The 27,491-nt window shown below is 44.3% G+C and overlaps 1 protein-coding gene across 1 annotated transcript; it reads left to right on the top strand.

Moving 5' to 3' along the window:
* The first annotated feature begins 5,153 nt into the window (after nucleotides 1-5,153).
* Nucleotides 5,154-26,966, top strand: ppp1r14bb (protein phosphatase 1, regulatory (inhibitor) subunit 14Bb). Its single transcript, XM_070993461.1, has 4 exons — nucleotides 5,154-5,739; nucleotides 23,511-23,594; nucleotides 23,689-23,721; nucleotides 23,844-26,966. The coding sequence occupies exons 1-4, from the start codon at nucleotides 5,539-5,541 to the stop codon at nucleotides 23,910-23,912; spliced, it is 387 nt and encodes a 128-aa protein (XP_070849562.1). The 5' UTR covers nucleotides 5,154-5,538; the 3' UTR covers nucleotides 23,913-26,966.
* The last annotated feature ends 525 nt before the right edge of the window (nucleotides 26,967-27,491 follow it).

Here is a 27,491-nt window from a genome sequence, read left to right as displayed (position 1 = left end):
CACACACACAAACTTCTGTTTAGCCAAACGCTGCTTTCTGAAGTGCAGGCACCTGTGGTGTCAATAGAGCGCCTCCTCCCTCTCCCCTTCTCTCTCTCTGGTTTTACAAATACATTCTCTCTTTAGGAGATGAAAAACTCCCTCTCTCCACCTTTGTGTTTTCCTCTCTCTCGTTCCAACAGGTGTCCAGCTCCCATTGGTCAGCGGGACACAGTGTGCATGCTGTTCGTCTGTATAGATACGGGCTTAGGCAGCAACATATTTTGCACTGTAACAAGAGTAAATGTGGATGAGCAGAGTTGTTTTTTTTTCTGTTTTTCTCTCTAGAGTCAACTTCATATTTCTACTAAATGTTTTGGCTTCCCTGTTCATATCTGACTGCTGTCTAGTCAAATCATATTCACAGGAGGTGGTTTTCTACCACAGGCTAGAAAAAGATCTACCTCTGGTCAGGGTGCTTTGCTCCTGCTCACTAGAACAAGTATGAAATGAGATCTGTCACAACTTTGGCTGCATGGAAAGTGCATGAGGTATTGTTTTTAGCTTTGGTCAGTCAGTCCACACTTCTGTTCCAGACTGAAATACCTCGACAACTAGATGGATTGCCATGAAATGTGGTAGACACTCATGGTCCTAATCCTAATGACCCACATAAGGTGGACATTTTTGACAACCATAGATAGTTTGCCATGACATTTGGTACACATTCAGGCTCCTTAGAGGTTGAACCTCTTCGAGGCCAAACTTCTCACTTCTCACTGTGAAAAATCAAAGCGTCCACTTGATGGAGTTGCACCTTTGTTTTTCCTACTAAAATTCATGGTTTCCACAGGATGAGGTCTAATGACTTTAATGACCCCCTGACTTTTCCTGCAGCACCATCAGCAAGTTAACATTTTTGGTTTTGGTGACACAAAAGTCAGAACCACCGGATGGATTGCCAGGAAATTTGGTTTAGACATGAATGCCCTCCTCAGGATGAATTGTAACAACTGAAGTGAACCCTTAAGTTTTCCTCTAGTGCCACCAGCAGGTCAAGTGTTAGCATGCTAACATGCTAAAGTAAGATTGAGAACATGATAAACATTACGCCTGCCAAACATCAGCATGCTAGCATTATGAGCATGTTCTCTTACTGACATTAGCATTTAGCTCAAAGCACTGCTGTGTCCCACTAGTGCAGCCTGCTTGCTTAGCTTTGCACATGTTACTTGCTGCTGATTGCATTTTAATGTAAAGCACATTTTGTTTGCCTAGAGTGAGATGTGCTATATAAATAAACATTTCTCACACAGCTGTGGTGTCCTTCATCGGACCACAAAAGAGCAAGAGAGGAAGCAAAGAGAGGAGCTGGAGCACAAGAGGACAAACAAGCAGAGCAAAAGTATCACCTAATAACAGAGATAGAGAGAGAAAAGAGGTGGACAGAGGGGAGAGGGAGGAGAAGGAAAGGGATAGTTTGCATTCATGGGAAATGTAACTGGAACGAATGCAAGATCTAATCACTGTCAGGCATTTACTTTTGATTTTGTGTTCAGTTAGTAAGCAGGCCAAGACATTTAATCTTTCCTATTCTCTGTTTCACAGAGTGAGATGCAAGTGTTGGAATGAAAAGAAGGGAGTAAAGGAAAACGGGGTACAAGGGAAGGAGGAAGAGTTTGGAGTAAGTGCAGGCTGTCAGAAAAAAGAGGAGAACTCATAACGGCCTGTTAATAAAGAGGGTTATGAAAAGTGATAAACAGGGAACAATAGAGGTTAAAAATGGAACAAAGCGAGGGGCAGAGACATGTGGAAAAGACATTGTGGAGAAGGAGAGGACCCCCAACCACTCTCCTCTCTCGCTCTGTCTTTCTCTCTCTCTCGTAACAGCCAGAACTTTCTCTCCAACGCAAAGCCAAGGACTCACAAAGACACATTGTATAAAGACACACAGGCATATTCACTGTCTCTCCACACACTGCCCCCTCTTCACACACACACACACACAAGCATGCACAGCACACACTCTTTGCTTTTAATAAGAAAGGCCTGACTCAGTCAACAGTAACAAAAAAAAAAAAAAAACCTTGATCAGATTAGAGATTACTCTCTGCACGCTGGTGAGAGTTTGGCCTGAAGTGGCCGATGGTTCACTGGAGACCGGACCCATCTGTCTCCATAACATTGCACCGTTATTGTCGCTGTGTTTTGGAGAAAAGCACTCATGTGGGCGTGTGAGCGAAGTGCTGATTACTGTTTTTCCCCAGAAGAGGCATTCACAGACAATGCAGATGGATACGGCCGAGGACTAAAGTTTACTTTTACGACCGTTCCATTCATTACAGTCCACTCTGTCCAAATGAGTCCAGCTCCAGCTGTCAAGCCTCAAAATTCTCCACATGGGGGACGGAACCCAAGATTTTCACTGTTACCTGGCCAGGCTCCACATGGCTGCAGTATAATCCTATATTGCCATCTAGTGGCTGCAAGGCAACACCGCCCTTCCCTCCCCGCTGCAGCGTGCTGGCTGGATTGTGCAACAGTTAGGAATGTGTGTGTGGGAAGCACACCTCTGCTGCAGTACTGTGTGAATATCTGTGTGTGTGTGCACACTGGTCAGTCACAGCAACCTGCTGGAGTGTGAGTGTATTTGCACAAGTGAATCAAGGTAAAATGTATGTATGCATGTATGTGAAGCAAGACTTTGAAGCACAGCCTTACTTATGGAAAAGACAAATAACAAGAAACAGATTTGTTATCACACACAGTGAATACAAATGACGGGGATCTAACTGAACTCGCAGCTCCTTGTTGGAAGCGAAGGGGAGATGTCTGAGTCTGAGCGCAGTTCCTCAAATGAAGCTCCAGGAGTCCGCGTAACCACATCAATAAATAGTAAGTGAAAGGCCGGTTTACAGTGTGCAGCCGTGTTTTTTACTGCATGTGGTGAAAATACTGTACGGTCACATGACAGAGGAGGAAGTGAGAGCGGGAGCAGACTCCAGAATGAGTGTCCTCTGGTAATGTTCTGACTGTATTCATTTCCTGTCCTCTTCTGCTACTTTGATTAGTACCTTTTGCTGCTCTACATTTATTTGACAACTATATGACATTAAAAAACATGTCAGTGTCTCAGCGGGACTCCTTGTTATGTCACTGCCCCTTCTCTTCTTAGAGCGTCTGAATACTTTTTCCACCACTGAGGCCTTTTTATCATTCAAAACCCACTTTTGAAAAAAATAAAGTGGAGAAGTGAAATCCATGCCTTTTGGTGCACTACAGTGAAGGTTTTGAGGGGCTCTGAAGTTTTGCGTTGGCAAAATTACAGAAGAAGAGGGACATAGGGACGGTGTCAACACGGACGGCTCAGGACAACAGCTTGTCAAACAGCAACACAAGTACAGCGTTAGGCCATAGAGGATCTGTGTCACCTATAGGTCTCCCACACCGCTTAAATCCAGGATATTCACTATGGAATCTCATAAGCTCAGCCATTTGCAAGCTGGGGCTTCTTAGTGAGATTACTTGAGCTCATGACATGACATTTTCTCACACGGCATACTCATACCGTTGTCCCTCTCCCCGAGGCCACCACAGCTTGAATATTACATGCTAACACTACACTGACCTCCCTCTCCAGAGGTCTGCGTCTGTCTGACATGAAGCCGAAAGACCCGAATGTCACCGACGAGGCCTACAAGTCCACTCAGCTGGCGTTATGTATGCATTTTACTCTTTTACCTGGCGACACATTAGTCTGTGCCATGTGCTTTTGTGTAACTGTGACTTTGTGCGTTGTGTGACTGTTTTTATATACAAACACACCTGAATGTTTAGGTCACTGTATGTGTGTGTGCGTGTGAGCGAGTGTGTATTAGCCTGTCTGTGCTTACTCAACTGTAAGTTTCAGACATGCTCACTGAATAATTCAGATTTTTTATGTCTTGTTGCCATGGTTGTCTGTGAAATGGCTGCTTGGGCCGGTACCACAGACACACACACACACACACACACACACACACACACACACACACACACACACACACACACACACACACACACACACACACACACACACACACACACACACGCACACTCATCCACCAATATGAGCATGTTGACAGATGTGAACACCCACATACTCACTCAGAGGAGGGAGAGAGACAGACCCTATGAATTCACTCTCCCTCGCTGTACCTCCCCCTTCACTTCACACTCTTATTATTATTAAAACTCTTGTTATTAAGCAGCCTGGTGGGGGTGTGGGGTTCCCTGCTGTTATAACACAATGGGCAGACTGTGAAAAATGGGACTGGTTTCCTGTTAATGGAATAACTACAGTGGTCTTATGTGTGCTGGAGCTTAAGGATGAAACCTAAAATTTGAATTCCAATACTGATCCCAAACTAGCTGCTTATAATAACCCGTGTGATCTTAGAACAGAAAAGCTCAATTTCACAAACATTACGTATGTAACCGTTTTTGGAGATTGTGAACTATCTTTTCTCAAGCTGTGAAATCTAGGTGTGAAAATTTGTCCTGTGTGCAGTTCACACAATCCAGACAAGGTATTTTAACGGCTGTGAGGTATAGTCAAACCAGCATGCAAATGGTATTTGAAGGAGTTGGGGCCCCAGGCAAACTGGAAATGTGTGTAAATACTCTGAGGACAGAGTGCTGCACAATACAAGCCAAGCAGGTCTTAATGGTTTGGCTTGGCAGGCTAACGTGATCACAGCAGGCCATTTCAAAAGTCAGAAAGTTTGTCAAAGGTTGGGCTATTGAATATGTCTCTCAAGTCTTTTAAAGTGAGATAAGAACACGCAGAAAAATGAAATGTCCATCTTTGATATTCGGTATTTGATGATGCCAACAGCTGAGCGTGTTCTCCTCGTGCCAAGTGAGCCGAGCCGTGTTAAAATGAGAACAGCGGGCTCGAGGGGGTCACATGTGAAAGAGGGGGTGGGGGGGGGGGTGTACACGAGAGGAGAAGGAGAGGAGAGAGGGCTGGAGTGGTTTTCAAAGTTGGAAAAAAAAACACTAGTTGGGTTTTTTTTCCCCTTTTTTTCAGTCGCGCTACGTCGGATGCGCTCGAGTCAGAGAGCGCGCACGCACCTCTCGTGGAGAGAGAGAGAGAGAGAGAAAGAGAGAGAGAGAGAGAGAGAGAGACGTGTGATTTCTCTTTGTACTGAATGAGGAGCTGAGGCCGGCTCTGCTCCTGCTGCCTTCTCTTTTTATATAAGCGGAGTTTGCATGCTGTAAATAGCCCAATAAGCCGGTAACGCTTTACGTTTCGCCGTGCCCGTCGGTCCCTTTTGTTTTGTGGAAGCTGTCGGTCCACTGCCAATGTCCCTTTGAGCGATTTTGGACAACAAAAGCAGCAGGTCCAAGCGTTGTTTCTTCGGGGGATTTCAAGTCACATTTCTCAGCCGGCGATTTTTCAGTGCGGAAAAGCGACCCAGCCGCACGTCCTCACACCGCTTCGCCTCCTCTCCGTCGCCCCTTTCACACTTCTACACCTCCGGGGGGCGATTTTTTTTCCCCCAGAACCGAGCGACCATGGCTGCTGTAACAAGCCCGGAGACGAGCCCTCAACCCCGGGTATATTTCCAGACGCCGGCCGGCACCACGGAGGAACCGGAGACACCCGTTCGGAAGCAGGGACGCGTAACCGTCAAATACGACCGTAAGGAGCTGAGGAAGAGACTGAACCTGGAGGAGTGGATCATCGACCAGCTAACGGACCTCTACGACTGTGAGGTAAAGGCACTAACAATAACCGGCCTCGAAACCGATCGAACGTATTGATCAGGCGGCCCCGCTAAGTAATTGGGCTGTGTAGAATAATAAGTGAGTTTATCAGCTCTGGAGCTCGTCTGTTCGTCTGAGCAAACTGTTGATAAAGGAACATCAACGGGCCCTTTGTCGCTGCTTTTGGCCTAGTCTCGCTTGTTCTATAGCCTGTAGTATGGGCCATATGTAAGCAGATGAGGTAATGAAGACGGAAAATGAGCAAAGAGTGTGAACATTATCAGGAACAAAGAAACCATGCCAGGCATGTGTAAGAGTCACATAGAAGCCATGTGGTTAAACTTCAGCCCCCTCACTCACAGGTAGGCGAAATGTGGCTGATAAAGCTTTACAACCGAATCATGACATAGACGGCCTCTGCTCTCCGCTCTGATTGGCTGAATGTGTTGTAAAGCACACCTGTGAATTCATTTTAATCCAGCATTAATGGCTGACCGGAAATTGCCTCTTATGTCACATTTATGGCATCAAAGACAGTGTTTAACCGCTGCTTGAGAACTGGGTTGGGGTGTAAAAACAAGTTAGCAGCATTGGTTTTAATAAAAATAATTCAACATAGAGATGAAGAGAAAAAGACTTTTTGTGTGTGTCTGTAACCTTGGTTTGATTAGGCTAAAAGACCCTTGTTGTGAGCCCCCTCCCTCCTTTCTTGTCTTTCCTAATTGCAAACTTTTAAGCAGAGCAAAATGTGGTGAGGGCAACCAACAGAAACCGAGGTGATCCGGATGCGTCTGTGTGGGGGGTCCAGGCCTAAATCTTGTCAGGGGGCCTCTTATAATGAACTCCCTCTCATAATGAGCTTGCATAACCATCAGTGGCAGTTTAGAGTCCCTCTGCGCTATCACACATCAAACCTTTGGTCACGGTGACACACAGAGAGCCGCGCGGTTCTAATGCAGCCTGGCGGCAGCTGCGGCATAGCTACCGGCGTCAGTAGTTGGTAAGCTCATGTCGACTCTACTGAGCTGGCATTGACCCACATTCTATTCCTAGCGTGAGGAATACAACGACTTAACAGGTTTGGAGGATTCCTAGTAGGCAAACAGATAAAAGGACAACCAGGCCAGGATCCTCAGAGTGACGCTGTAGGAGGCGGGTAGCTGGAGGCGAAATCACGCATGCTTGCACCAGGTCAGGCTGGTCCATAGAGGAAAAGCCTGACTTTTGTGTTGTAAGATCAAAACAAAAATAGCTGGCATTTTTGCTTCTTGTTCTGATTACACAAGGCCTGTCTCACAACTTCTCTCAACTTTCTACATATATTTATCTTCAGCCTCCAGTGAGGCTAACAGGCAGCACAAAGGGATGGACTGGCTTTGGCTGTGATGGTGGAGTCGTCTCATTGCAGACAGGTTGGCCGTTAATGACGACTCTTCTGGGAGTTTGGCTGTTACGCCATTGCTACCTGGAAGTTCAAAATCCAAATGATATGCTGTGACTGAATGTAACCAGATGGTGTCCTATGCCCCAATTAAACATGAGTGTAAAGATAAGACAAGATAAAATAAAGTTTTATTAATCAGAGCGGGGAAATTTGTAGTATGACAGCAGCACAGCAAAGGGGGTCAGGGCAAAAGGGAGAGGCATCAGAATCAGAGTGTCCTGCGTGGGATGGGACATGTTCTCCATCAGGGACGATAGCTTAACCATTGATCTCCATCAGGAGGGGGCATCCCAGCACAGAACTGGCCTTCTTAACCAGTGGAGATGCTGCTGGCCCAGCAGACCACTGGGGCACTCTTAGAGTACTCAGTAATCTCACTACTCTAATGGATTACTTTGTAATGAGTAGGCTATACGATGATGGTAAAGTCAACACACTGAAAGGTGGACTTACAGTCATTTCTGATAATGTAAAACTACTTTAACAAGTTCCTTTTCTAAGTAGGTAGAGCTGTAAATGTAACAAGTTCCCTTTCAATGGCAGTCATCTTTTAATGTAACAAGTTGCTTTTAAAACTAACATTACCCAACAGAGCCCATGAAATGTGCATAATACTAAAGTAGCAAGGATACTAGGGAGACTCACATGGCAGCAGAGGTGATTAAATGGCCTAGAGAGGATTTTAAAATCAATGGGATCTGATTGCTTACCAATGATGAATCGGTATGTTTTGCATTAAAGTCTCGCAGAGACAAAAAAAAAAACTTCAGTGATTGACAGCAGGCAGTGCACACTCTCACGGATAAATATTTGTCTTTCTCAGTGTGCGATCTTTCATTCATTCACCCACCCATCATTCACTAATCCACTCAGTCTTTCGGTCGTGCATGCTTTAATGCTCCGATGCTTTACTGCTCGTCTGCTTTTCACCTGAGCAAACAGGGTCACAGATAGTCCAAAACTCTACAAATAGGCATTGCTGTGGCCGTGAGGCTCGGGAATGATTTATCATTGTCAGATCACAGGTCCGACTCGTGCAAATGAGATATTAATGTTTTATTTCACATTTTCGGACACACGGCTCTCATTCACCTCCAGTGATGATGTCTGTTTTTTTTGCTCTCATCCACCGTGGTTCCCCTCCTTTTCATTGTCCCCATCCCGTCTCTGCTGAGGCTGTTAGACAACAAAGAGATTAATTTACAGTCAGCACACTGATGGAGACACACTGGGCTCATTTAGACGGGGAAATGTGGAGCACGTGCTACCAAACAGTGTAACTGGAGAGGCAGCTTTAGCCGGTCAGGGAGCAGACCGGGTACTGGGAGAACCCTGTTCACTGACAAAAGACATGGAGCATGTGGCCTTAGATTTCACTGCTTTTCTTCCTCTTGCCTCCCTTAATCCCTCATGTGCTTCCTCTTTCCCTTGTTTTCGTGCCACATCTGTCTTTTAGTTCTGACTCATGTCATAATCCATATTTTTCACCATTCATTATTTCCTATTATTCTATCTCCCTCTATTTCTCTTATTTCTTGGGTGCATATTTCGACTATTTATTAAACCGCACGGAGCTTGTTCAACAGGGAATTAATAATGAGCTATTTTGCCATTCATATAATCCCTTTAAACATGCTACAAGCAATCAGCCAGTCATTTCTGCCAGCCAGCTTGTCAGATATTCATCCAGCCACTTAGTCAGGCTATCAGTCAGAGCTGCTATGGGTAATAGTGAGGAGCTGAGCCTTAGTGCGATTCCATGGCAACAAGGCTTTTTAAATGTTTATGTTGGTTAACCATGCAGTGGAAAAAAACGCTTGTGTCCATTTAGTAAAAGAAAGCTGAGTCAAATTCCATCATTTCCCCAAAGCTCCCGTTTTCATTATTTTCTATCAGTGCTGGTTTATAATTAGAGCCATTCAGTTATTGTATTATCAGGGATTTAGTGGGTACCCGCAGTTCATGTTAATGTGGCATTTGCTTTGCTGAAGAAACACTCCCTGGTTTTGTTAGCAGAGCAGAGCTAAAAGTAACAAACACACATCTGAAAGAGTTAGCTGAAGGTAATGGAGGGGTTAGGAGGAATGGTTAGAATCGATAGCTACTGGCTAAATGGTGAAATGGCTCAAAACAATGGCTGAATGGTTGAAATAGTGAATAGTAATGGATAAATAAACTAAAATAGTGAAATACTGAGCTTCTGCCATTTGTAGGATGAATGCAAACTTGACCAAACTAACCCAAACACTGACGGTCCAATTGTATGAAAAATGACTGTAACAGTATCTTTTGAATAGATAATAGTGTTAAATGTCATCCATCTCTTTGGTCTTCAGATGTACTCCCACCGCCCTATCAGACGAGCTCAAGCAGCCAGTTCACCGACACCACCCGTCATGTTGGGAACCACAGTAACAGAGCCTCTAAATCCCACAATTCCCAACCATCTTGCAGCTTATATATGAAAACCCAACTGTTAATGGGGTTAGTTTAAAAACATAAACACCACACTGGCAGGAAATGTTGGGATTCAAGGGGGTTATTGGGCACAGATAAAATCAGGGAGTTTTTCTCTGAGGATAAGTTGTGTACACTTTGTTATTTAACCTCCACTCTATTACTGGTTTGAATGTAAGGTAAGTGAGTTTGAGCTAACTCTAGGGAAAAGGAAAGTGGGGGTTATACTCTCATAAAGTCCCCAACTGCACTTCTAGTAAAAATGATTAAATTTCACTCCAGCCCTTGGTATCATTTCCATGGTAACTGTGCTGTTAAATGTTATTCGCCAAGCAAAGACTCATTTTCTCCCAGTTTGCTGCTATTCTGCTCGCTTTACACCGAGTAGTAGCTACGTAGTTAACAGTGGAGCGAGTGGGCGGACCAATCCTAAAACTCCAGGGTCCTACGTGGCCACACAGACACACACACACACACAGACACACACACACACACAGACACACACACACACACACACACACACACACACACAAAAACACAGATGGGACTACGGGCGAGAACAGAGGCAGAATTGGTGAGCAGGAATGCAATAAACAGGGGAAGAGAAGGAAAAAAAAAAGCTGGAGGGGATGGCAAGAGGAGAGGGAAAAAGCAGGAGGAGTAGACCGGGATGTCAGCGGGTTTTCTCACATGTGTCCACTGCTGTTTCTAGCTATACACAATTAATGGTGAACACAGCAAATCATGTAATAGCAGTGACGAAAGCTAACTTTTTTAACTGCAGTCGATCAGCCTGTGAAAACATCAAACTGACTTCTGACAGCTGAATACATTTTTCTCACATAAACACAAAGTAATGAACAGCACAGTGGAGGAAGCTTGTAAATGGATTATTCCTTAATGATGTTTCCTCATTTTCACTCTGTTGTGGTCTCTAACAGTGAACAATTTAAGAAGTGATGGTTACAGCCAGGCTAATAAAAACTCAACATGCTTCCTGGTCGTGTATGTCTGCAGAATGTGGAAGGACACACACACACACACACACACACACACACACACACACACACACACACATGCACAAAAACACATACATAGAAGGTGCAGCCTTTGCTTAAACCTTACACTTAAAGGTCTGAATACCAATCAGTATTACCCTGTTTCTCTCAGTGTGCGTAAGAGGGTGACTACAAAGACTGGTTGTTACACAGCGGGAGTGAAAGACTCCAGTGTGTCTTTGTAAACACCCCCCCCCCACACACACACACACACACAGGCATGCATCGTGTTAATAGGTTACATGTGGGTCTACATGTTGAAGACACAGATCTTTTTCCTGTCAGACGTGGGTTGAGTCAGCATGCACTGTAGCCTGACCCGCTGACTGACCACGTGGGTGCGTTTTAGGACGCGGGGGGGAACAAATCAACCAAGTCAAGAGAGGAGGAAGACCACCAAGAATATTGCAGGCGAGGGAGACTTAAGCGTGTGTTTTGGGTGGTGCGTGAGTGAGATCGGAAGGAAGTTAAAAACGCCAAGCGAGGGAAGGCAGGGATGGAGAGAGAGAGAATGAGGGATGTGAGTCATTCGGGGGAATGTTTATGCATGTTGTTACAGGAAGTGTGTAAGAAAAAAAAGAGACAAACACAGCACATTGGAAAACAGATAATATTAAGTTAACTTTGCCTCAAAAGCACCGCATGCAATCAATGCACGCACCTGCAGAGTCACACAAACACACACTCACGTGTCCTTCTTGGTTTCACCATCTATCATGCATAATTGATGCTGGCATGTAAGCGTGCAGGACTGGAAACAACAATCTAGCAGCCAGGTAGACACATTGTGAACATCTAAGACTTAAAGGTACCCTGTGGAGTTTTTGACCGCTGGTAGCACTACAGAGCGATGCTAAGAAGAGCGGCCTCCTGTTTGTTTGCATCTTGTGGACATGTAGTTGAACAGTGTGTGTGCACGTGCGTCTACATCCACACGTCTTGCATACTTTCCTGATTCTTTCCCTGTTTCGTGCTTGTCACAATCCTCGGCATGTGCTGTCAACATGTCAGCCAGCGTAGCCTATACACACTGATTGTGTGACACCTCTCCGGCGTGTCGAACCCTTCCGTCTTATGTTTCAGTACTAGTTAAGCCGGATGAGCTTGTCATTCCATCCTCTGTTACGCACTGAAGGGTTGGGCTGGCAGCCAAGTGTAAAAGTTTTAAACGAAACCATTTTCCCTTAACGATCGCGAGTCAAGCAGGGCTCGCTCGTAGCTCGATTACGAAACTCTGCTGTTTGCGAGAAAGCTAACAGCAGGCAGTAACTTGTTTGATGAGATGAGAGGGTTTACAAAGTTGGAAGTCTGTTGTCCATTCCGTCTTCCCGCTGAACAGTCATGTATATCACGTGTGCACATTTAATATGCACCCTGTAAATAGACAAGCTGTTAATATCTTATGCTCCCATAAACGTAATGACTGCGATGCATTTAAGTACCCCTGTGCTTCCTCGCTCATTACTTTGACTGGTCTACAATGCATCATACAGTTTGTGTGCTCCTTACTGAGCTTTTTTCAATTAGTGCATTTTAAGATACTACATATGCTTTTGATAGCCGCTGTTGTGTGAAAGCTCTCGCACCCCTGAGGAGGCTTTTTAAAGTGAGCATGGGCATAATAGTGAGGCAGTTTGGTACACAGGCCGGTGTTATTACCATATGTGACTCCAGGGTGCTGTTGCTGTAATAGTGCTTTCAAATGAGAGATGAATATGAGGTTATGATGTTGCGCGTGTATCGGCCTCCATGTTGAAACCATATTTAAACAGCAGATAAAGCCACTGTCCCAATATTTAACATTTGCGGCTTGAGTTGGCAAGAGCAGGCGTACATCTTTGTTACGTAAGTGTAAGTCGTTATCATCACAGTGTCTCTTTGTATGTAATGCCAACTGCCGGCAGGTTGAGCGAGGTAACAAGGATCCACTCAGGAGTGTATTTTAGTCCCAGGAGGTGCATTAGAGGAGATGCCAGTTGAGCTGCACTGAAGCATATGCCAGCATATGGCTTTATTCACTGCCTCTGATTGTGTTTCTTATACTTTTTGTGCCCTAATAACAGATTGAACAGGCACTGTGTGCACAATGGCTTCCCTGTTAATGCCGTGTATTTAGAGAAGCTGATGGATGATGTCAAATTTGATGCGATTTTTAATGTTAAGTAGCTTTCAGCAGGTACTAATAGATGTGCAGTCAGAGCTGTGGTGCTCTGTTGGCATTGCCCGTGACCTCCTGACCTGTTCTGAGTTTCAAGCAGACAAACAGCCACTGATAAAGCGTTTGCCAGGTTAGAGTAGCGCCATGTTGGCTTCACATATCCTCCATGATGTCACCTAAGCTTTCGCGGTATCACAGTGTAGACGAAATGACACGGCAGGATTCTGGTGCGGTTATGAAAACTGCTCCGGTTAAAATGGCTTTGGGAAGAAATGGATGGATGAAAGATGTGTGGACAGATGGACAGGCAGCTGGTACGCAAATAGACGATGACAGACAAAGGGCTGAGTTACAAATCTCTTCTGTCATTTATTAGGCGTCTCATTTTTATATTTTTTATACTATAGGCATGCTCCGTGTGTGATCTTTACTTGCGATCCGGGTTTATTTCTATGATTCGTATTTAGCCACTGAGCAGGAAGGAACAACTGACCATATTTGGGCAAAGAGTCAGTGTCAGAACTTAGTACAAGTTACTGATTCATCAGGAAGTCTCACTCATTCTTCCTCTTGCTCACTCACACACACTCTCATAATGTTGGAATTAAGGGTATTAAATCAACAAATCAACTCCAGTGGTCACTCATTCACCTGCTGAGTGAAATACTGGCACTGGCTGGCTTGAATTCCCATCTGCTGTGATGGACTCCAAAGGTTGACAAGCTTTAAAAAGTAGGACAAATGTGGCCAAGACGTCCACAGAAACTTCCTCTCTAATCAAACAAATCAATTTGTGAATCATTAATGAATGATCACGCTGGGACAGACATAACCATTGTTTGTCCGTAACCTCTGCATGCACCGTGAATACAAATTGAACTTCAAGTGGCTTTTTCATTGTCTCATATTAACACTGACAAGCATCATTCAGAAAAAAGGTCTTAGGTTTACTGTCCCATGTGTTTCCTGTCTGTGTCTATGTGATAATCTGATGAAATCTCCCACATTGTGCTTTTTTTCACCCTTGGATTGACTGAATATGGAATTTAACCAAAGCATTAATTTATTGGAGAAGTCAGAGGTCGTGCTGATGATTGATCTGCATCAAAGACTTAAAATGTTCTCTAATCCCTTTTGAAATCCAGATGGATTACATCTCAGTAATGGCGGGTAAAAGCATTAAAAGGCTCGACAAATAAACACGGGCGTTTCTCAGGCAAAGCGGGTGAAAATTAGTAGAGAAAAAATATCGAAGTGGACCCTGAATGACCTTGTCAGACTGCCAAACTCCACTCCTGTCTAAAACTGCCAGAATAAAGGAATAAATCAATCATTAAATGGCAAATGAACAGATGAATGCTGGGCCCTTTGGTTGTGTTCATAGTACTTGCCAAGAGTGACATAATGATAATCTGCAGTAATCCTTGTTTGTATGCATTCTTATTTTAATCTGCACATAATCTCTTCTTTCAGTCCAATTGTAGTGGTAATGACTCCTCTGGCTCGTAGTGGAGATGTGTGTGTTCATGTGTGTATGTGTGTGTGTGCATGGTCTTCCTCGCTTCTGTCTTTGTTTGAGTTTTTCATTTTTACTGCTCCCATGATAATTAGAAAGTGATGGAAGAAAACAAAAAATCCATTTGTGAGAACACCACAGGCTACTTTTTCCAGTGTTCCCAAGATGCATGCACGCACGCACGCACGCACGCACGCACGCACGCACGCACGCACGCACGCACGCACACATGCGTGCATCGATAGCAGTCTTTGTGGAGGGTTATGATCCCCTCCTCAGATCTGCCCCCTGTTCTCTGCTGCAGAAATGACTCGAGATGAGGTGGAGAGTGGAGGGCGAAAGTGGCCACTTGAGATGCTGTCCGGTTCACATATTTCAAATGGATGCATGGGAGATTTTGTAATTAGAGTGGGCTAAAGAGAGAGATGGATTTCCTTTGTGTGTGTGCGTGTGTGTGTATGAGGGAGAGGTTGAAGCTGAATCCATCCAGGTCTTTCATTTGCAAATCATTAAAAGCTGCATGGAAATTGGAAGCAAAGTTTAAAAGTGAGCAGCCACAGGCCTTCTGTCACTTCCCAGCTTCCAGCTTCAGTTGACTGACATACTCTGTGTGTTATTACTGCGTTTGCCTTTACCAAGCCCACAAAAATGCGTTGCGATTGATTTGATTGTTAAGACATTCCTCGACTTTGCTGAAATGGTCCTCAATTTCTTTGGTGTTTTTATTGTTTTGATCACTCTTTGGTGCTAACCACTTCCCTTAGATCACCCGTCAGGCACACTAATAGCACTATTACACTGTGTTAAACACTAACAAATGGACAATATTTGCAGATTTTTGCATTAGATTTTACTTCACAGTTGGATGAAGGCAGCTACTGCAAAGTGAGTGAAACTGTCAGCAGCAGCTGTGGCAAACTTGTAGTAATTATCCAGTGCAACACAGCGGCAGGGCTCCAGCCATGGCAGCGCCATGCGGTTGCCAGTACAAGTCTTCCGCAGGCTGGTTGTGACCCTGAGGGACCAGCAGAGCGTTATCCCCCAGAGAGGCTTCAGCACAGACATTTCCAGTCAACACACAGAAACTACTGAACCGTTCAGTCAGGCCAAACAAGCTGATGTGGGAATCATTCAACCATGCTGTGAGCAGCTATGAGTATGGACAGCTTTTGGGGGGGTCAAGGTTGGGTGACATTCTACATTTTAACTCTCTGGATAGATTTTTTTAGCAGTATTTGTGTGTGTTCTGGGGCATCTGGGTCAATAGATGTCTATCAGTAGCTCTAGGTTCAGCTATCCATTCCCAGATATTACTTGACTCTATATTAGCATGTACTAAAGCTATATATTTCTGTTATTGTTACATAATTATGGTGTAAGAAGAGCCAAACTACTGTGCTGGTTTATAGTGATTATAATTATAGTGATGAATGTTTCCTGTCATCATGTGAAGATACATTCTGTGTACTTGGAGTCTGTTTGGTTTGGCTCTCTCATGCAAAGTCTGAAGCAACCCACACAGCACAATACCCACATCACTACCGCCAGACTCTGGAGGCTGTGGTTCCTTTTGCTTAACGTGACAGAGCCATTTGCACTTCATCTGCAGTGAGATAGCGGGAAGGCCAACAGGGCTGCAGTGGAAACATACTGTACGGAGCCTGTGTGATAAATGAGGGGTGCATGTTGTTTTAAGAGGGTTTTTTATAGAACGGCAACACATAGGAGCTACAAGAGTCCCTGCTTCCACAGAGGAAATCTGTACTGTTAGCTTCATCAGTGGGAAGAAAGAATATTTAAACCATTACTGCAAGCTGCACAGCAAGGTGAAGAAGATATGGCCAACAAAACAATGATATTCTATTTTCTAGTCGCTCTCCTGGCTGTAAGCTGGCCATGAAGCGGTCAGCTCAGTTCAGCTGATTTGCTGGCGGCTCTTTCTCTCTGTTTTTCATATGATTCAAAACAGGACATCATATTCTTCCTGGGAGGAAGCACATCCAACTGATTAGATGCGCAATAGAGATGAAGATCAAGCATACACACAAATGAAAGGTGCACAGTAACACACACACAGAGACACACAAGAAGCTACATGCACACTCCAGACTGGATTAAGTGCATTGCATTGTATTGATTATGGATTGCTGTGGTTTATGGTTGTGTGTGTGTGTGCTGCAGCCAGTCACCACTTAGATTAATTGTACATACACACACACACAAACACCAGTATTGCTAATGTCACTGTCAACTCTGCCCTCTTAAAGCGTCTGTGTTAAAACACACACACACACACACACACACACACACACACACACACACACACACACACACACACACACACACACACACACACACACACACACACACACACACACACACACACACACACACACACACACACTTATTCTTCTCAAACAAGCACTCAGCCTCACCACTTCCCACAGATCTCGGTGGATCCCCCCCATCTCCCAAGGTCACGTGCCCAGACAGGAAGTAGCTGTGTGCTCTGCTCTTTTAACCCCTTAAGGGGTGCATACAAGAAGAATAAGAGAACAGACCTTTTTTTAAAAAAAAAATAGCCTTATTTTACTCTTTGTGACCCAAACATATGTGAAGAAGAAAAGGAGGAAGAGGGAAGCTAACAGTGTGTATTATTGAAAGGGCTGCAGATTCCTGATAAGCACTAGTATGAGACAGGGGGAGATAGAAAGAAGATGGGAAGCAGCAGGCGATGACTGACACAATGCATCCCTAATCCCTCCACCCATGTTGACCTCTCTGTGACTCCCTGTCCCTTAGCTTCTTTCTCTCTCTCTCTCTCTTTCTCTCTCTCTCTCTCTCTCTCTCTCTCTCTCTCTCTCTCTCTCTCTCTCTCTCTCTCTCCTCTCTCTCTCTCTCTCTCTCTCTCTCTCTCTCTCTCTCTCTCTCTCTCTCTCTCTCTCTCTCTCTCTCTCTCTCTCTCTCTCTCTCTCTCTCTCTCTCTCTCTCTCTCTCTCTCTCTCTCTCTCTCTCTCTCTCTCTCTCTCTCACAAGTGGTATTTCATGCCTGCAGCAAGGTGGCCCAAACTCAATGAGCTGCCCTGTTACAGACGTGCCGAGGGTGATTTATACGAGAGCGGCACAGAGTGGTAATGGCGACCAGAGGGACGGCATCAAAGGAGACATGGAGATAAAGAGACGGAGCATGACAGGAAGCACGTTCGAGGACAGTATTTTTCCACTGCTTCTACGCTGGCCTCCCCCTCTGTGTGTGTGTGTGTCAATCAGATGACCGTAGACTAAATTACCAGATCAGTCACAAGGGCGCCATGAATTATCACCTCAAGATGGCTCTCAGGCAACTTTCCAGCTTTTGACTCCTAAGATGTTCTTGTTATTTTGACAGACACATGTTCATCTGCATGGCCATGGACAAGAATTACCTGCACAGCACGGCCTTCACTTCTCTTCCTCTCTTCCTTAATACATTTTCTACGAAACTAGAACTTTTGGGTTCTGGGAAGAACATGTAGTGAATTACAAAAGGCTCTCCATAGTTTAAACCCATGATAAGTGCTTGGCTCAACACCTGCTTTATTGCATATATTATACAGCTCAATCAATCATTGCTTATCAAATAAACAAGCCTGCACATGCATACGTGCGAATTGGCAGGTGTGTTTATCACCTCACCTGTGAGTCATTGTGAGCTGCTTTGAAAGCTGCTTCTCAGTGAATCTTTGCAGAAGCATGTCTCACCACTATCCTGAACTTGAGCAATGGAGGAATACACTGTGTATTCTTTCATGGTTGAAATAAGAGCATTAAGTATTGCAGAAAATCCACCCAGATGGTTTGTTTTCAGAGATTTAACCTTTAGCTGTTGAATGATGGCTCTGGTGTTCGCGATGTGGAGCTCTAAAACTAATTTGTGGACACTTTGTTCTCTCAGCTGGGGGAACTAAAACACACTAACAGTCAAACAATCTCAGCCATGCCTGTGCTTACATTGCCTGTGTGTGCGTAACTTGTCAGTGTCATTGTTCACACGTATTTTGTACCTGTGTCAACCAGCCGAGCGTAATAGTTTTAATGGGGCGGACGCATATAAACACACACTCAGTAATCCAAACACACATAGAAAGAGTGAGTAAAAACACTCTGCGGCTTGGCCTGCCCCCAACACAAGAGTCCCCGCGCAGAGAGGAATGAACAGGAAAGGCTCAGAGTGTAGAGGTGTAAAATCTGTTGCGTGTAACGTGCAGATCACATGTCCGCCTCCCCTCTCCATCTGTACTTCCACGTCGATTCGACGAAAAGGGAAAGAACTTAAGCGAGGGAGCAAGTGATGTATGAAGCCGTCTGGTTTGTTCAGTCAAAACAAGCGCACACGGAAATTGGGAGTGAATGGCGACATTGTTTAGCGCCACGCGGCCTACTTTTCCTACTTCTTCCTCTTCCTCCATCCTGCCTGCTCTGGCCATCACTTCCCTCTGTCTCCCAACTTCCTTCTCCTCCCCCTTCCTCTTTCCCCCTGCATGTTAAGCCAGCCAAAACATTGTTTTTGTAGCGAAATGGGCGATCGGCCATCCTGACGTCTGACTATTTTTATCCTGGTTTGTTACTGAGGAAAGCAAAAGAGGCCATTTATCACCATCATCCAGCGTTTGGTGAACCTAAGGCTCTCTGTTATTCTTTACATATGAACTCCTGTCCTCTACATGGTCTCTCTGTAACCCGCACGCTTACATGCAGGATGCTATCACAGGAATCAGTTATGAAGTGTGTTATCACTGCTGTGTAATCCTTGTAGGTGGCCTCAGTGACCTACTTATACATGCAGCTTCCCTCCTGGCTTGTATCCATCTTATTACAGTTAACGTGGACCCGTGGTGTCATTTCATTAGCCCCCTGTCCATATGTGCCAATGCATACATGGTTCTATTCGGGGTGGTTCTTGAGGATTTCTCTGATTTGACACTCAAATCCCTCTTTTTATATCTGCGTTGTTCATCTCTGTGTGGCCTAGAATTGCATTTTGTGCACCTCAGCCTTTTCTAGCAGCATGTTGGATGTTTAATCAGATCTGAGGTCAGTTAGAGTGCTGTGAAATCAAGTCAGTCTAACATAAAAACTACTGACAAGTTTTTTTTTTTTCCGATGTATTCTCTGACCAAACTTCCCTAGAGAAACCCCGACTTTGCTTCATTGCTCTCGCTCATCACTTCCCTTTGCAGAGATATTTACAATAGCCATGATAGGCCTTTTTGTTGCAATGTGAGGCCACTGACCTACTTGTGTGTCTGTCTGTGTGTAGCTTATGTTTTCCAGTGAGGGAGCTGCATCAGGCATTTGATCTGTCCAGTCCTGCAGCCGCTACACAGTACCCTGTGAGAGGAATAGTACTATGACCTGCATACACGCACACACTGTCACATTTGATTCTGCTCTGTTCTGCAGCCTCCAGACAGACAGTGTGTCTGTCTGTTGCTCTCGCCCTCCCTGTGTCAGCCTCATCGTGGTGGTGGTGTGTGAATCATGCTCAGGATCTTGTCAGGAAGAGTGTAATTGAATTTAAAGACCGCAATAAAATGGCTTGTGTATCGGCCGATGCTGGCGGTTCAGACGCAGTTAAGTCTTGTGATTCCAGCTCAACTGAAAATCATGCTTTTGTTTCATCTCTGAAACATCACTTGCAGTGGAGCAATGGCATTTCCAGTGAGCTGATTGGTCAGTGGTTGGGCTGTTGACTGGTTTTGATCAGGTTCAGAGCTCTTCCCTACCTATTCCTGGCACACGTGTGACTGCAAATTGCACAGTTAAACTTCTTTAAATGCATCTAATACACCGTATGTACTCTAGCTTTAATGTATCAAACACCCAAACTGCAGATGTGTTTCAGAAACGAGTCCCAGGTCAGAAGAACCACATTAGTCTGTGTATTGTTCCACACAGCACTGCTTTGCTTACTATCCTGCAGTGTGTGCCAATACCTTGAAGCCACTTCTCAGTGTATATCACATCTGCAGCCAGCAGTGAAAACCCCCTCCAGACTCCAGACTGGTTCAGTAAGTCAGTCTGGAGGAGTGTTTGGGAAATCCTCCCTCGTGATTGCCTGCTTTCTTTGTGTCTCCTCTCCGAGGCCTGTCTTCCGGCCTTGTTCAACATCCCTCCCTCCCCTCGCCTCTGTCTTTCTCTCTTTTCTCTCCCTCTCTCTCCCCCTTTCGGTCTGCTCCACTCAGCTGCTCCCTCTTCTCGATATGCTCCTTAACCTCTTACCTTCCTTCCTCTGGGCGTTCCCTTCCCCCCTCGCAGATTTAACACTTTGTCTCTCATATCAAAGTAAAATGGAGGCCAGTGTGCATCACTCACACTTTTCAGATACATTTAACAGCCATTTAATAGTGCTTTACATTTACCTTGTGAGTCATGCCAAAGACACAAGTTAATAGAAGAAATTAAAGGGTTACAAAGTTAGGAAGAACGTAGAATACAGAAATCCTGGTATCACTTTTATTAAAAAATACAAGTCTGTCTTATTTTTCTTTCACTTGCTTCCTTTGTCTTCTTGTCTTTCTCGTGGTTTCCCTCTTAGCTTTCTGTCCTGCGTGTAGTGGCACATGGAGCCCACATGTTGTGCAGATCAGTCTTTGTGTCAGACTTCACAGCCTGTATATGTGTGCGACAGTGTGTGTGTAAATAACAGACAGCTTCAATGGGTCTGCACTGTCAGCATGTGTGTGTCTGGGTGCACGAACACCTTTGAGTCCGTTTTGTGGAGCTTTAATTTGGAAATTTGGTAAGAGGCTTTTGTGGATGCGTGTGTGTTTGTACTTTTTGTCCCTCTTCTGCTTCAATGTCTTATTCTCAACTTTTGTGTGTGTGTGTCAGTATTTTTGCACATTTTTGTCTGCGTTGCTGCTTACAGCATGCTTGTCATCTTGTTTGTGTGAGTGTGAGTGTGTGTGTGTGTGTGTGTGTGTGTGTGTGTGTGTGTGTGTGTGTGTGTGTGTGTGTACTCTGCTGACAGTAACTCTGTCACCTCCAGTCTCTATCTCACACACACAGGCTGTCCTACTCAGAATTAAATCCTCATACCTCACCCCTTACACACACACGCACACACACACGCACACACACACACACACACACACACACACACACACACACACACACATCCAGCTCAGACTTATTATTAATGCCCATTTTATAATTCTTTAATCCATGTGCGTGTGAGGTGTGTGGAACAGAAAGGGTGTGTGTGTGATGTTGAAGACTTTTTACAACCATCCGTTAATGTGACACACAAAGGTGCACACACAGCATGCTGTGCCTGTCTGTCTGTCCGTGCATTTGTGTGTGTGTGTGTGTGTGTGTGTGTGTGTGTGTGTGTGTGTGTGTGTGTGTGTGTGTGTGTGTGTGTGTGTGTGTGTGTGTGTGTGTGTGCGCGCGTGTGAGAGATGGGGTAGGGGGCAGTTGGGCAGGTGCAGAGACAGCTGGTGTGGGCAACTCTAACCGAGGGGGAGGACGAGAGCGAGAGAGAGATTCCTAGAGAATGACATGAATATAGGGTAGCAATTGAGCAGCGAAAGAGGGGGAAACGAGTGTTTGCACGAGAGCGCGTGTGTGTTGTTGCCAGTGGTGAGCCGCTTTGATAGCACACACTGAGCTAGTGTGTCTGAGTGAGACAGATGGAGAAACGGAGAAAGAGAGCGAGCCTGTGAAGCCACTTCTTATAGAGCGACAGATTCAAATGAAAAAAGGATTGATTGGCTTAAGGGAGAAGGCGTGGCGAGGAAGAGGAAGAAAGAGACAAAGACGAACTTACAGTGAACTCAGTTATTACAGTTATTTATTTGATAAGGCGCATATATAAGCTAGAGGCGTGTGCTCTTAAACCTCATATTAGAGATCAGCTTATCAGCATCAGGCAGTAAAATAACTGCTCTGCTGAAATTAAAAGTGGGAATTTATTGCAGCATTTCGGTTTTTAATTATGAGCCACTTTTGAATGGAGATATTTAATGCTCCTGTATAGGTCTAAAAATCAGAGCAGATTTAACCCTTTTGAGATTTACAACAGCACGTTTTCATTTAAGACAACACCATGACTTTCAGTGGTTTACATGCAAGCTTTCAATAATGCACTGGTTGTAGATATTATCTGGTTTTACAGCAATAGTTTGACATGTTAGGGAAATATGCTTATTTACTCTGTAGGTCAGAGTAGGAGAAGATCAGTACTTCTTATGTCTGATCAAGTCTCATCCAGCAGCCGGTTAGCTTAGCTTAGCTTAGCGCGAAGACTGGAAAAAATTACAAAAATCACTGACCAGCAACTCCGAAGCTCACAAAATAACTTGTTATGTCTCATTTGTTTAATTAGCCATGCTAGCTGTTAAGCTAAGCTAAGCAGTTGCTGGCAAAAGCCTCACATTTCACAGAGACGTCACAGCGATGTCAATCTTCTCATCGAACTCCAGGCAAGAGAGCGAATAACTATCCTTGTAATCACATCATATGCTGAAATTTGACATAGATTTGTCTACAAACCTACTTTTTGATAAACAGAAGCATTTCAGTTCCTGATATGGGTGGTATCAACAATGAAGCTACAAGGATTTACAGCAGTTTTGTCCTGTTTCAATGCTTCAGTTGTGGACGTCTCATTGAGTGTGGGTTTCAGGTAAACAAGTTCTTTTTCTGTTTTCCATCCTTGAAAATATGATTTGAAAATATCTGTATTCTACCCTGGCTCTTTGTCTCCCCTGTCTTCTCTCAGTCAGGTACAACATGTGGGGTAATGGAAGGGCACCGCCCTCTAGTGTTCAGACATGGTCATTCATCAGTCACTGTACCACGTCATGCACAGAGACAGAAATTCTCCCTGCTGGTCTATTTGCGGACAACCACATACCATAAACACAGGGACTAAGAATAGAAAGGATGAGGGTTTCTTTCCATGTGTCTCTGAACAGAGATTCACTGATGTGTATGTGTGTATGTGTGCGCACTCACATTGAGCCGTCACCTTCACATGGTCATGAGCAGTGTTACCCCACCAATCGACATTTGACTTTTTTTTTTTTTTTTTTTTAAAGGAAATCAGGAATCGCGTGTCTTACTGTGCTCTCCTCTCTTTTTCTCTTGTTGCGTGTGTTATAGGAGGAGGCCATCCCAGAGCTGGAGATAGACGTGGACGAGCTGCTGGACATGCCCAGTGACGTCGAGCGGGCGGCCAGGGTCAAGGTAGGACACAGATATAGACTTAGAGTTTGCAAGCAAAGGACATATGGATGCAAAAGACGAATTTATGCTCAGACTGTCCTTAATTGTTTTGCAGGACTTACTGGTCGACTGTTTTAAACCCACTGAAGTAAGTTTCCTTCTTCCTTCCATCCTTCCACCCTCCCGACACTTTACCCCCATACTGATGCACTGTGCATTTTTTGTTTCTGAATCCCCCTCATGTGCTTTGTCCCTCCTGTCTCCCCATAGGACTTCATCTCAGAGCTGCTTGACAAGATCCGAGGGATGCAGAAGCTCTCCACGCCTCAGAAGAAATGATGGCGTCCCTCCTCATCCTCTTCCCCCGCCACCTCAGCCCTCACCTCTTGTCTTCCTACCACGCTTTCCATCCTTTTATTTTGATGTCAGTTTTCCTCCATTGAAGATCTTCATTGAAATCCTCTAACTGCACCTTGTTTCCTCTTCTTTCTTTCCATCTCTTTTGCTCTTGGTGCCTGGATCCAGCCCCATAAATCGCTTTTATTTTTCCTTTTTTGTGACCTTGCCTTGTTGTTTGCCAGACTTCCTTCTTAAAAATGATCAGCAAAGAAGGAAAAGTAACAAACACGTAATATCCAGGCCGAAACCACAGCAACAACAGGCGATTCATTGGTCTTAATCCAGGCACACTTCCCTCTCCTTTTCACTCCTTCACCCTTTTGTTTGGCTTCACTCCTCTTCCTCATCTAACTCTTCCTCCTCCCACCCTCGCTCACACCACCCTCCATCTGTCTGAGGAGGAAGCGAAGAGGAGCTGAGATGAGACGAGCCCCATAATTACTGAGAGTGGAGCGGCCGAGAGTGGGAAGAGGAACAAGAGAGAGATTCTGCGACGGCCAAGAACAGAGTAGAAGGAGGAAGCAGCCAATCAGCTTGAAGCAGGGCCTAATCATTGCTTATGTCTCTACCAATGAGATTCCTTATTTTGTTATTGTAAGGGGTATAAACCTGTAAGTGATCCAGCTACCCACCATGACTCTCTTGATATTTTCTAGTTCAGTCTGAGGGCACGGAAATATTCACTTGACTTTAGTTTTTTAAACTTTTCTCGGGGGGGTCCGTACAGTCTTTTCAGATCATATCCCCCCTGTAATCAGAGGCATTTGCTACAGTGGTGCATTTAAAGACTGTCGGGGTTTTTTTTAATGTGTGTGTGTGTGTGTGTGTGTATCTCTTGAGAAATCTGCACTATGTCATTTGGGAAGAAAATCTGACCTTCTGACCACAAAGAATAATGTATGGTGTGTCTTAAGTCCAACAAAGAGGAGAATTTGATCCCTGGAAATGGTGGAACCTTAAAAAAAGTCACTGGTTGGCTGTGGTGGTCATTCGGTCCTACTCATTTTAGACTAAAAGTCTTCCCTTAAGGCTAGAGTAGAAGTAGGTTCTCTTAGGTCGGGCGTGCAGGAATAGAAATTCTTGAAAAAAGAAAAAAGAAAAAAAAAAGAGCTAAGTATGTGTTTCCTTTCCTCAAATGTGTGGTGCAGTCGTAAGAGGGGCTCTTCAGAAGCCGCTGCTGTCCAGCCTGCACACACGTGTACGTCTGTGTGTTGCTAAATGCTACGTGCGTATGTTGCTACATAATGTACAGCAACATTCATAATAGGAGTGTTTCTCTGGCCTGTATATTCTGCTGTTCTGTATGACAAATTAGATTTTTAGTATAGGACTGGTTCCTGTTTTGGATTTTTTTTTTTTTTTTTTTTCTGGATGCATTTTGTCACACACACACAGTCCGACAGGGGGACCTAGAACAAAGCTGCCTTGTTTTTTTTTTTGTTTTGATTTTTCAAATCTCCCTCTCTCTGTTTCTTTCTTACTGTCTGTTTTTATCGTTGAAATTATTTAGTCCACCATGTCAGTTCAGAGCTGTCACACCTACAGGGAAACTCTGAAAATGGCCATTTTGGTGTAGAGACTTTGTACTGTCCTCTGCCTGACAGTAGACCCACCGATGAGATGTCCTAATGGGAGGGATGGAGGGAGGGAAGCCACTGTCTTACATTGAAGCTGTCTAAATGCATTCACCCTTTCTTCTGTTTTCTCTGAATCGCACACACACACACACACACGCACAGGCCACCCTTGGGGCGGAGGAAACGGAAACACATTAGCAAACACAGCTGCCTCTCACACAGATGTGCGCGCGCACACGCACACACACAGACAGAGAAAGGGAGAGAGAGAGGAAGACAGGTCTGTAGCTGTCACAAGATCTGTGTTTCCCCGCTGCAGCTGCCAATCATCTCCAAGAATAAGCCATCTGTTTCTGATCCTGAGCCAATCAGATGAGAGACCGAAGCTCATCGGCCAATTGGAGAAGTGGTAGCGTTTTGCTGTAATTCCTGTGGCCAATTGCTGACACCTGCGGTGACAGCAGACCTCCACTGTCTGTCTCTTTCTCTCTCAGCGCCAACACACACACACACACACACGCACGCACGCACGCACACACATGCACTGGCCCATTTTCATCTTGCTGCTCTGTCATTTCTCCCTGGCATCCCCTCCCTTCCTCCTCCTCCTCCTCCTCCTCCCTCCCATTTTCATCCTTCTGTCCACCCTCCCCTCTCTCCTCTCTTCAGTTTCCTTTCCTTGTTTTTTAAAAAACAGATGTTGCCTTAGGTATTATTTATGTTACACAAACCAAATAAACGGGAGACATTCATTTTTTTAAAAGGTAACGCAAACTGCTAAAAACATGCGTTGCTGAGCAGAACTGCGGCATGTGGAGAATCTTGGATCTTCTGTTGCTTGGTTTCTTTTCCCTTTTTTTGAGAAACAATGAAAAACAATGAGATTCTGTTTATTTTTTTTCTTTATTTTTTTTTTTTTTTTAGAAGTGAGTGTTTAATACTTAGGCCTTGATACAGTGATTTTATTTAGATAAGACAATGTTCTTTACATTCACCATTTGAATACTGCTCTGTTTTTATTGTGACCATGACACTTCTTGTTGCCAGGCCTTGGATTAACATGTAGTTGAACAAAAATCCATTCAGATACATTTTGGTGCGATTGCTTTTGCCTTCCTTGTGTGGTTTCCAAATCGAGCACGAGCTGCATTTTTTGGAGACGTTCTGGTTGGTCGGATTGGAGGCAAGCTCAATTAGTAGCTGAATTTGAGTGGATTTTCATTTCTAAATCCAGGTTTGGATTATACCTTCTTAGACTGTTATTGAGAAGTCTGTTTTTTTACTGTTGGGGAAAATTGCAAAAAAGAAAATATATATACTGATTATTATGATTGAGGTTAATTACAAGAGCTAAATCATGAGAATTGGAGGAGCGGAAGTGTTTTTGGACAATGATTAGATCAAACCAACAAACAAATGTAGCAATATCAACAACAGGTCTTGATTTTGCCCAATTTTGTTACACTTTTATGCAACTTTAATAAAAACATGTGAAATGTACATATTGTTTCTTTGTTTATTGGGTTTGTTAGTTCTCTGCTTGAGAAGACCCTTAAAAGATTATTATGTAGCTGTTTGTTAGCTTTAATGTAGTTCAACAAAACGTCCTTTTTAAATTTTATATTTATTAGTGTGCAAGTTATAGATCATGTTGACTTGTCATAGCAGATAAAGCACAAGTGTAATTAATAATATTAAGGATGGATGAGTTCCATTAAGTGTCCCTGTAAGCCATGTCAGTGACCATCATACACAATAAGAAGAATGATTGATGTTATTAGCTCCACCTGTAGCTTTCCTGCAATAATGCCAAAATGTCTGCCATGAAAAAGGCTTATTGTCCAAATGATATGAATTCCACCATTATAGTTTGCATGGCTCTGCAGACAGTTTGCGTTACGTCTGCTGCCATCTTCTGGTTTATTGCCGTATAACACTGCAT

The sequence above is a fragment of the Chaetodon trifascialis genome, chromosome 23, assembly GCF_039877785.1.
Source record: "Chaetodon trifascialis isolate fChaTrf1 chromosome 23, fChaTrf1.hap1, whole genome shotgun sequence".
In the NCBI taxonomy this organism is placed as follows: domain Eukaryota; kingdom Metazoa; phylum Chordata; class Actinopteri; order Chaetodontiformes; family Chaetodontidae; genus Chaetodon; species Chaetodon trifascialis.
The sequence above is the reverse complement of the archived record's forward strand: the minus strand, read 5'-3'. Positions and strand labels throughout refer to the sequence as shown.